The sequence below is a fragment of the Hipposideros armiger genome, unplaced genomic scaffold (genome assembly GCF_001890085.2).
Source record: "Hipposideros armiger isolate ML-2016 unplaced genomic scaffold, ASM189008v1 scaffold_514, whole genome shotgun sequence".
Lineage (NCBI taxonomy): Eukaryota > Metazoa > Chordata > Mammalia > Chiroptera > Hipposideridae > Hipposideros > Hipposideros armiger.
The window spans coordinates 1086287-1097552 of NW_017731864.1; the positions used below are offsets into that span (position 1 = coordinate 1086287).

General features: G+C 42.0%; 1 protein-coding gene across 2 annotated transcripts in view; it reads left to right on the forward strand.

Annotated features, from left to right (window-relative positions):
- RHBDD1 (rhomboid domain containing 1) overlaps positions 1-11266 on the forward strand; it is a 136203-nt gene that overhangs the window by 67896 nt on the left and 57041 nt on the right. For both annotated transcript variants that reach the window (XM_019668064.1, XM_019668065.1), the window contains exons 5-6: positions 1801-1857; positions 9834-9977. In XM_019668064.1, coding sequence (XP_019523609.1) covers positions 1801-1857; positions 9834-9977 — 201 coding nt within the window. The remainder of the gene's footprint in view (positions 1-1800; positions 1858-9833; positions 9978-11266) is intronic.

The window sequence follows — 11266 nt, forward strand, 5'->3', positions numbered from 1 at the left end:
ACAACAATTTAGGCAAGTATTTGGGTTTTAAAGAGGATTTTCCTCACAATTATAATATTTAAAATCTGAGATTTCCATCCTAAAACCGTGCCTCTTTTCCCTGGAGACTTATTTTTACATCATTCTATTTTCAAAATATTAATAATACCGTAGAAAATTAAATACTAAAAGTTGAAACAAGCATTCAGTGCTATTTACAAATAGCCTGCACTCTCTGTGCCTTTTTCGCTGGTGACACCAGAGAAAGCTCTAGAATGATCTGAGAATGGAGGTGACCCAGGAGCCCCATGGAAAATAACGAAGCCCGTGAGGGCCGCTGCCTGCTCGCTCCTGGAACAGGAGCCTCACACACGCGTGCCCGCGACCCCTCCCTTGGTCCGTTTGTTGGGTAGTGCTTGTCCTGCCGCCCTTTTAAGGGGAAAGTCCCCTGGGAGGAGTGAGGCGCATGGCTCTCCTAACAGTCTTGTTGGGCACACGTTCTGTGGGTAGCCAGAGCATCCCCATTTGGACAGAGGCCTCCAAGCTCAAGCGTGGTACCTTTGAGCAAAGACCACCTGATGTCAACAGGAACCTTTAAGGAACTTCAGAGAGTGTAAGCTGCGGTTTCATTGTTCCCCACACGTTCTTTTCCCTTTGGGGCTAACCCCAAACCAAAGAGAGTTTATTTTAACAATTGTTTAGAAGTCATTTGAAATGACCTTAAACTTTGTTATAAAGAACCTCCCAGTTGTTGGAACGATTAGCAGTTAAAACCTTGTGGCTATTCTATTCCATTGGTCCATGTGTCTGCTTTTATGCCAGTCCCATGCTGTTTTGATTTGTTTAGTTTTGTAATAGTTTGAAATCAGGAAGTGCTGCGATGGCTATTTTCAAAAAGACAAGAGATAATGAGTGTTGGTGAGGATGTGGAGAAAAGGGAACCCTGGGACCCTGTTGGTGGGGATGTAAATGGGTGCAACCATTGTGGAAAAAGAGAAAGGAGGTTCTTCAAAAAAATTAAAACTAGAACTGCCATATGATCCAGCAATTCCACTTCTCAGCATACGAGTATATCCAAAGGCAATGAAATCAGTGTCTCCAAGAGACGCCTGCACCCCCATGTTCATTACAGTGTTGTTCACAAGAGCCAAGACGTGGAAACAACCTGAGTGTCTGTTGATGGATGAATGGAGCAAGGAAATATGATATATACCCATAGACACACACACACACACACACACACACACACACACACACACGATGGAATATTATTCAGCCACAAAAAGAAGGAAATCCTGCTATTTGCAACGAAGTAGATGAACCTAGACATTATGCTAAGTGAAATAAACCAGGAAGAGAAGGACAAATACTGTATGATCTTACTTATATGTAGAATCTAAAAAAGTCAAACTCATAGAACCAGAGAGTAGAACCCCTAGGGGAAATGGGGCGATGTTGGTTAAATGGTACAAACTTCTAGTTATAAGACAAGTGGGTTCTGGAGATCTGGTCTGTAGCATTCTGACTGTAGTTAATACTGTATTATATACTTGAAATTAACTGAGAGAGGAGACCTTAAGAATTCTCACACATACACAAAGATGTCAACTGTGAGGTGATGGATGTGTTAATTAACTTGATTGTTGTAATAATTTTATAATGTATATGTATATTAAATCTTCACATGTACGGCTTTTAAAGAACCACGTTGTACAACCTAAATATATACAATTTTTACTTGTCAATCATACTTCAGTAAAACTGGGGGGTGGGGGAGAGCCTTATGGCTGCAATTAAAATGTGTTTTTCCTTCATCTTTAGGCTTTTTTTCCTCCAATATTGGTTACCCACGACAGCAGTACTACTTTAATAATTCAGGTAAGCACTTTATTTCATTTAATAAATTAAAAAATTGTAACCTTCGCCGCTGTAGAGCACTTTAAGGTCACTGCTAACTTATGCTGTTGTAGAGTAGTTCACACATTATGTATTGTAATTGTGCTTCTAACGTGCCTGACAGCTAGATGGAAGCGTAGCGTAGGGAGCGTATTTGGGTGGGTTGGTAGAGAAGGCCAGGAAAGGAGATAACTCTGTCATGAAAATACTGTATGATTAGTGTCAGGCCTCTCAGACGTGTTAGATTCGTACTAGACCTAGTTTCCCTTTATTCTAAGCCTAAGGAAACGCTTTGCTGACTAAGTGTTAGAAGTTAGTTTCAGACACACAGTTCTCCCTAGGCCACCCCCACTATGTATTCAGGAAGAACCATGCTTATCCCAAGAGGCTAAAACAGGAATCCCTCTCATAGTTAATACCACGTGATGTTCTCGACGTCTGTGTGAACAGGCAGAAAGGACTTCCTGTTCAAGCATCAGCCCTGTTTTAGGCTACGGCCCTTACCTTCCAGCCTGGGGAGGCGGCACTGCATCCTGGACCAGGACCAGCTGACAGGTGTTCGAGACACCGGAGGCTATGGAAGCACTGGGTGTCTTTTATCGTTGTGCCAACTGAGAATCGCTATAGCTTAGTTCTGGGATCTGCAATCTTTTATGCAAAGGGCCAGAGAGCTAATGTTTTAGATTCTAAGGGCTTTGTTGGCCATATGGGCTCTGTCCCAACTAGTCAGCCTGTCATTGTAGCATGAAAGCAGCCATAGACAATTCACAAAGAAATGGGTTTAGCTGTGTTCCAATAAAGAAAGCCTTATCAGCAAAAAGGAGGCAGTGCAGTGGATTTGGACCGTAAGTTGTAGCTTTTTGACCCCTGGCTTATAGCCTCCATTTTTCTCCTCATTATAGTCATGTTTTTCTTTAAATCAGGAGCATAGTGATGATAGCTGCCTTAAAGCCCCTGACTGCTAATTCTGTTCTCTAGATAGATCGATCCATCGATCGATGGATTGATAGATAGATAGATAGCATCTGCTTCATTGGACTGACTTTCCTCTTGGTTGTGGGTTATACTTTTTGCTTATCTGGGAAGATGTGATTGGATGCCAGCCATTATGGCTTTTGTGGTGTTGAATTCTAGGTTTTATCTTCTTTTAAAGAAAACTAGACTTTGTTCTGGTGTAACACAGTTCCGTTTCTTGATTTGTTTGATCCTTCTGGGGCCTGTTTTTAACTTCTTTCCAGTGGATGTAAAATAACTTTTACCCTAGGGTTAAGTGTGTACTGCTGCTGAGGCGCTACTTTCCTGGGCTCGCACCTGAATGCCATTTGTTCAGCAAGGACTCTGTGCTCAGGCAGGTGAAATGCAGAGGTCTCCCAGCCCTGCCTTAGCTCTGGGAACTGGTTAGCTTATAGGTCTTGGCCATTCTTTGCCTGCTGTCATGGAATTTCACTTGTGCACACATGGCTTCATATTCAGCAAAATCTCCAGGCGACGCCGTGCCGATTTCTGGGGGTTTCTCTGCTGTCCACATCGTTTTCTCCTGTGCTGTCCTCTGCCTTGCAGAGTCCAACTCAGTCAGGGAGCTGGCTGCATCTGTTTGTCTTCCCCATCCCGGCACCACCGCCCGGAAGGCGCCTCCAGGCTCCTTTCCTTTCCTTTCTTTCTCTCAAGGTTCAAAATCCTGTACTGCCTGGGATCCAACGTCTGGAAACATTTGTTTCTTATATGTTCTCCAGTCTTCTCCCTGGTTATTGCGGGAGGGCTAGTCCCACCTCAGTTACTCCTTCCTGGCAGAAGCCGGAGTCCAATCAAGCAGTTGTCATGTAGGGCACTCTGTGCTCAGCCTGGGAGGGAGGGGTAGGGTTGCAGTTACTTGAGGCTCCCCCGCAGGAAGTGGGGTGCTGGGTCTTGATGAATGCGTGGAAGTTAAGGAGCTCAATGAGAGGAAAGGGCCCTTTATGAAAAGGCCTGTTTGGAATTAATTATCCAGAATGGGCTGGGGTGCCGCTGAAGGATTTCATCAGTAGGGCGATACTATTGGAGTTACATTCAAGCTATGTTTTTGATGTCGTTCTAAAGACTGGGGTTATGGTTATCAATCCTGTCTGTCTATGTGAATCACCTGAGGAGCTTTTATAACTTCTCCATGCCTGGAATTCACCCCAGACCAACTAAATCAAAATAAGGATAAATTTTTTCTCTTTCTTTTAAAGCTTGCTAGGTGATTCTGATGGGATCAGTAACAAAAGTCATAGGCTTATATGATTGGGGTTACCTAGGCTTGGGGACCACCGAAGTGAAGACTGTCATTGCCCCCAAGAAGAGGCTTCCTTTCTGAGGTTTCCAGAGCTAGTGAGGTGGATGCTTACAGTCCTGGAAATGTGGTCGTGCTGCAGGAGAGGAACAGTTGCTGGACACGGTCAGCTCACCTGCTGCTGTGTCTGGACTCACCTGAAGAGAGGAGGTGTGATGATGGGTTGTGGACAAAGCTCACAAATACAATTGACTCTTGAATAACACAGGCTTGGGCTGCACAGGTCCCCTTATACGTGGATTTTTACAATAAATATGTACAGTACTATAAATGTGTTCTCTCTTCCTGATGATTTTCTTAATAATATTTCCTTTTCTCCAACTTTATTGCAAGAATGCAGTGTATAATACATATAACATACAAAATACGTGTTAATTGACTGTTGGTGTTATTGGTAAGATTGCCAGTCAACAGTAAGCTGTGAGTAAGTTTTTGGGGGAATCAAAAGTTACTTACAGATTTTCGACTGCGCGAGGGAGGTCACAGCCCCTAACCTCCTCATCGTTCAAAGGTCAACTGTATAGGTATTTGAAAGAGCATTGGGTCCTTTTGGTTGTTGGCTCTGGGGAACAGGTTACACTGACTTAAGTATAACAAGAGCTTTATTGGCCTTTGTGACTAGGAAGAGATGGGTTGGATGGGATGACCACTGTGGTCCTATCTCCCATGGTTATTTCTCTCTTCCTGTTGGCTTTATTCTCTCCACTGGACAGGGGACGTGGCCTCTCACACCTTGAAGTTGCTAGAGGAAAATGGGCTTCTGTCCTGGTTCATTTTTTGAAATTCCCCAAAGAAACAGGGATGTTCCTCTGCAGAGGGAGAATAATAACATACTTGTGTGCAGACACGGCTTAAACTTTCATAGATTACCTAGCCCTAATGTCTTGTGTGACAGCGGGGAAGTTGAGGTTTAGAAATGTTAAATAATTTGGCTAACATCATGCAGATTGTTAAGTGATGGAACTAGGATTAAAAATGCAAGTCACTGATTCCCAGCTCCTGCTTTTTCTATTGGACAAGGGTATGCGATGGGCATTCTGCTCATTTAACCTTACAAAACTGGACCAGTCCCCTTATTGTATTTCCTTCCCCCACCCTCTTTTTTTTTTCTTTGCATTTATTTTTTTTAAAAAAGGTGGGAGGGGGAAACCTGCTCCTTTCTTCCTTCATATGCAAGAGGCATAAGCACAGCAGACACACAGAGCCTGGAATTAAAGGCAAAATAAAAGCCCCTTTTACCTTTCTTTCTTATCCCCTGTAAGATTACCATATTTATATTCCTTCCTCTGAAGTGATTGGATTTCTTCAAAGGCAGAGCTACAGAAGACCAGGTGGCCACGCTAATGGTCATCTAGGGAACTTTTATGAGAGCATATGTATCTCTTACAAATAATGATTTATTCTTAATATGGCTGTCCTTAGCCGGAAAAGTCTTTATAGGTCAAAGAACCTCATGAATGTTTAAAAAGCTGTTCCCAATTTTTCTAATCTTGGTAGTGTTTCTTGATCTCTTTTGCCATGAAGTCCTGGTATGTGTATAAGGAACAGATGGAGTAGTTAATAGAATAATGATAACCAGAATTTCTTTTACTACAGAGCCAAAATATATAGCTACAAAAGAATATTAAACTAGCATTCATCGCAGGACATAATTTAGACTTACTTATCTTAACTGTTTGATTGTTAGCTTTTCCCAGCCATGTTTATTCTGAAGATTTAAAAATATCTGATTGGGCCAGCGGAACAGCTGTAGAAAATGTTTGGTCCTAGGAGACCTGTTCTCATTATAGTAGATCTGGATGGGATTTTTGGTCTTGTTGATGATTTATGACTAATGATATAGAACCTTTAACCACAAAAGTCTTTTTGACTTAAGGCACTAAAACTTTGTCTTTCTCTCACCCCATGTTTTGTCTGACAAGTACCAAATTAGATTTTATAATATTCAGATGTTTAGAGTTGTAAACTTTATTTCATTAAGGCACTGCTGGGTTGTTGTTGTGTTTTCAGAAATAACATGAAGAAAAATGTTATTCTATACAAAAAAAACGTTGCCTTAACTCGTAGCAAATTTACCTGGAAGTTACAACTCTATAGATGTATGTGGTATTTCTGGTATCTGTCTAGACAAGTATTCGGAGCTTTTGGGTTATTTGGATTTCAGATTAGCTGAACATATTCGAAGATGGTAGATACAAGGGCTGCTTAGACCTTCTGTAACAGAACGACTTTGCACAGGGGTTTGAAAGTGGTAATGAACCATATGGGAAAGTACCCAATATTCTTTTTTTGTTGTTGTTACAATAAAATAATTGGCACTCTGAGGGAATTGGGCAGTCTGTGTTCAAGGATTGCTGAAGTGTCCCATGGTACTCAGTCACTTATCCATAAATATTCTATTACGTCTTGGAATGGTTGCCCCTCGCTTTTGTTCTTTGTGAAGTAGACGTATTGATTGTGTTTTGACCACTTGCCCATATATGAAAGTTGTCTTTTTTTGGGGGGTGGGGGTGAGAAGTATAGAAAGCAAGATTTGTAGCAGTGCCACCACGTCCTTCACGCTCAGGATATGAAATGTGCTGGTGGGTGTTCCCGAACACAGCAGTGGGAGCTGAGTTTCCTGATAGTTCTGTTGAGTAGAGACCAGCTGGAGAAAGGGAATCCATCTTTAAAGTTGCATCCAGATCCCACTTCAGTCCTAAGCCATTGTGAGGATTTGGGAAATTTGCTTATAACCTTCTCCAGTTTTCAGTATCATAATGTTAATATTTTGACATGGGAAACGTGAGGGAAAACGTGGAAGTTGGGTTATTGGAGGTATTTAGTAAATTCCCACCAATTTTTACTACGTTAGAGCAAAGCTTGTTAGAATTAGCCCCCCAAATCCTTTATAATTTTATTTAATGTTTATTTAAATCATTTATTTTTGTGACTTTTAAGGACATTCACCAAAATAACACCAAGATACAAGAATATTGTATTAATCAGTAAGAGTAGACAAAGGCTCGAAATAGACATTTCTACAAAGATATACAAATGACCAGTTAGCACAGGAAAAGATGCTCAACATAATTAGTTATCAAAACCACAGCGAGGCACCACTTAACACCCACTGAGATGGCTATAATTAAAAAGACAATAACAAGTGTTGGTGAGCATATGGAGAAATCTGAACCCATACACATTACTGTGTGAATGTAAAATGGTGCAACCACTTTGGAAAATATACTGGCAGTTTCAAGTGGTTAAACAGTTACCATATGACCCAGCAATTCCACTCCTAGGCATGCACCAAGAGAAAGGAAAACATAATGTCCACACAAAAACTTGTACACAAATGTTTATAGCAGCATTATTTACAATAGTCAAAAGGTGGAAAGATCCTAGATGTCTATCAGCTGATGAGTGAATGAGCCAAATGTGGTATATTCATACAGTGGAATATTATTTGGCCACGAAAAGGAATGAAGTACTGATTGATTCATGCTACAACACGGGTGAACTTTGAAAACATTGTGCTAAATGAAATAAACCAGACACAAAATATCATATATTATATGAGTCAATTTGTATAATTGTCCAGAATTGGCATAGCTATAGAAACAGAAAGTAGATTAGTGGATACTTAGGGCTGGGAAGGATGGGAGTGATGATACCTAAAGGCTGCAGGTTTCTTTTTGGGGGTGATGAAAATGTCCTAAAATTATTGTGATCATGATGGCACAACTCTGTGAAATATGCTAAAAGCTACTGAGTTATACACTTTAAATCGTTGAGTTGCACAGGATGTCAATTGCATCTCAATAAAACAGCTATAAAAACATAACCAGTAGACACAAATACATTACAAATATTTATATAAACACATATAATTACATTAGATAATCAGCTGACAGTAGATTAGTGTGTTTTATTATGATTTCATTATTTATATGGAAATAAAGATTTTTAGAGTGCCTGAAAATTCTTGTCAGAAATAAACTGTTTTCCTCTTAATCTTGTATATTAGGAAAGCATTTTATTCATAACCAACACAAAAGTAAGTTTTAAAACAGCCTCAGGACCAATTATCAAAAATCCTGAATACAAAATCTCAGTTTACCAGATTCTACCCTATGGTGTTTCTCTTTTTGGCTTGATTGTGTTTTTTTCCTATATTCTCATTAAAGCAATAAGAAGCTTAAACTCAGACATATACTGTGATGTCAGTTGATATGGTGACATGACACAACAAGATTCACAGTAGGGGCAGGAATTTTCATCAACAACAAAAAACACGTTAGCTAAACATTTGAAACATCATCTTCTAAGGGTAGGAAAGAAGGGAAAAAATTAAACAGACTATTACTTCTCTCCCATTACACCAGAATGAGACTGGTAATCTTCTACGGGAAAAAAATTCTGCCAAACAATTCCATAAAAGTGGGTGATTAAAGATAGTGTAAGGGGCCGGCTGATTGGTGCATTGGTTAAGAGCTGGCTTGGGATGCCAGAGGGCCCCGGTTCGGATCCCACATGTGAGGGCCAGTGACACTGCCCTCTACAGCTAAGATGGTGAACAACAGCTCAACTTGGAGCTGGACTGCTATGAGTCGCCAGCGACGGCGTAGGCCGCAATCCCTGCTGCAGTGGGTTGCCATGGGCTACCGTGTGTAGCCAGCAGCCAGCGTGAGCGGCCGTCCAGAAGCCGGCGACTGATCTGCCTCGCCCGGGAAGAGTGCAATGATGGTGCCAACTTGGGCCAGTGAAGCAACGTCCTCCACAGCTAGACTGAAGAACAAAAGGACAGCAACTTGTCTGTTCCCCTTTCCCCAATTCCCAGTACTGTTCCCATCCCCCCAATTCCCAAATAAAAATCTTTAAAAGAAATAAAAATTTAAAAAAAGACAGTGTAAGGAGTAAACTCAACGTTACTTGAAAAGGTGACTGGAAATACCGTGCTAAAGCGAGCATTGCTCTACAATTGACCTTTATTAATGTGTAATGTAAGTTAGGTACTGAAGCATTATATAATGACCAGGTTGTCTCTTCTCTCCTTCTATTGAGTAACCAATTTCTTAAAAGTACTATTAATAGAAGCGATACTCTCTGATATAGACTTATAATTACAGAGACATTGGCTTGTGTATCTCAACATAGTTATTTACTGCCCAAAGTATCATACCCAGCTCAGAAATCCGTAGTGTATGTGTTAAAAATATCTGTCTCTTGTTATATGGAGCCACTGGACAGTAAGGCTTTATCAACTATCATTTCAACCGTGCCCCTGACTCCAGTCAGGACTTCGCTGAAAATACTCCAAGGTTAAACAGCTCGAAGCTGAAAGAATCTGTTTTCATATGACTAGCCCGTTCCAATCTCCTCTCCGGTACCACTGACTATCTTCTAAATTAATACCTTCCTCTCTGTCACATAAAGCCTCCCACATGTCCGGCCCCATGTTCAGCTCTGTGGGGACAGCAGTGACAAGACAATCATTGCCCACCCTCCTGGAGGAATTCCCCATTTGTCATCTTTTCTTATTGTGAGGATTATTAATATACTAAAAATAATGACACGAATCATTGTATTGTCTTTGCTGACAGCATAGGAAGTAAGAAAAGAACAGTCCATGGCCTTGTCTGTAACCTTTGCTTTGTGTCCGTAGGCTACTCTGGGTCTCAGGATTATTACCCATATGGCAGGCCAGGTCACCCCGAGGAGGCCCCCAGGAACTACGACGCGTACACAGCAGGACTGAGCGAAGAGGAGCAGCTGGAACAAGCACTGAGAGCCAGCCTCTGGGACCGAGGTAGGAGCTCCAGCACTGATTCTTGAGCATGCTTCACACGGTGAGATGGGCTGCAAAAGGACTGTTTGTAGCAAATCCAAGTTTAAATAGTTTATTCAACAAGGATATGTAGATGAAGAAATGTGTGCAGATCGTGACTACCGAGAATGGGGTGTGATGCCGTATTTCTAGCCACCTAAGCTCGTAAGGTGCCAGACCGTGAATGTATTGTTAAAGAGGCTCTTTTCATAGGCCTGCTTGCTGCACTCAGGGCTTTGGCATTCAAGTCCAGAGACTTCAAACACAAATCGTTAGGTGCGTGACAAAAGGGCTTCACTTTGGGCTTCCTATCTGAAAGGCAGGCTGCAGGTCACCCTATATCAGCGTTGCCCATAGACCTTCCTGAAAATCACCTGGTCAGCTTGATAAGAATTCGAACTCAGGGTTCCTTCCCATCCAACCTCCTGAGCCAGTCTCTCTGCAGGGAGAACATAGCAATTTGTGTTTTTAACTGGTTTTCCCGGAGATTCTTTTACAAACTGATGCAGGAAAACCACTGCATTTTGTCATCTTTGTTTTGGGTTTGGCTTACGAGTTACTATTCATATTGTTGTAGCAGTGACTAAATATCATCTATTTGTTCAATAAGCATTTATTAAGGTCATATTGTGAGGTACAGTAGGGATACAGAGAGGTGAGAGATAGACACTGCCCACCGAAGGTCACCCCGTCTGGTAGGAGGATGCCTGCTCAGTGCCATAACGTAGAGAGGCTCAGGCAAAGGGCCGCAGGCAGTGAGAGGGGTGAGTGTTTCCTAACGAGAGCTGTCAGTTTCACAGAGGAGGTAGCGTGTGAGTTGGACCTTTAAGAATGTGTCGAGTCTGCAGAGATGTGGAAGGGCCTTTTAGGCTAGAGTCAGTATCCGCACAGACACAGGAGTAAGGGGCGTGGTCAGCCAGCCCTCACTTTTGAACGGAGTTTTAAGAGGACAGGGGTAAGAAGAGTGGGAAGCGAGGCTGGGGCCTGGTCGCAGAGGTCCTAGAATTCCACAGGCCAAGTGGAGAGTGGGCCGGCGTCTGGGTTACATGTCAGCAGAGTTCTGCATGGGGGGTGATGTGAACAGAGCTGTTTTATGAATCCGGCAACCGTCATTCTGCGAACAAGGATGGAGCACCTGTGGGAGTCCCAGGCACTATGCTAGGTGGTAGGAATACAGAAATCATGACACCTTGGTTTCTTTTTTGTTGTTCTTGTAAAGATTTTTATTGGGGGAAAGGGAACAGACAAATTGCTATCCTTTTGTTCTTCAG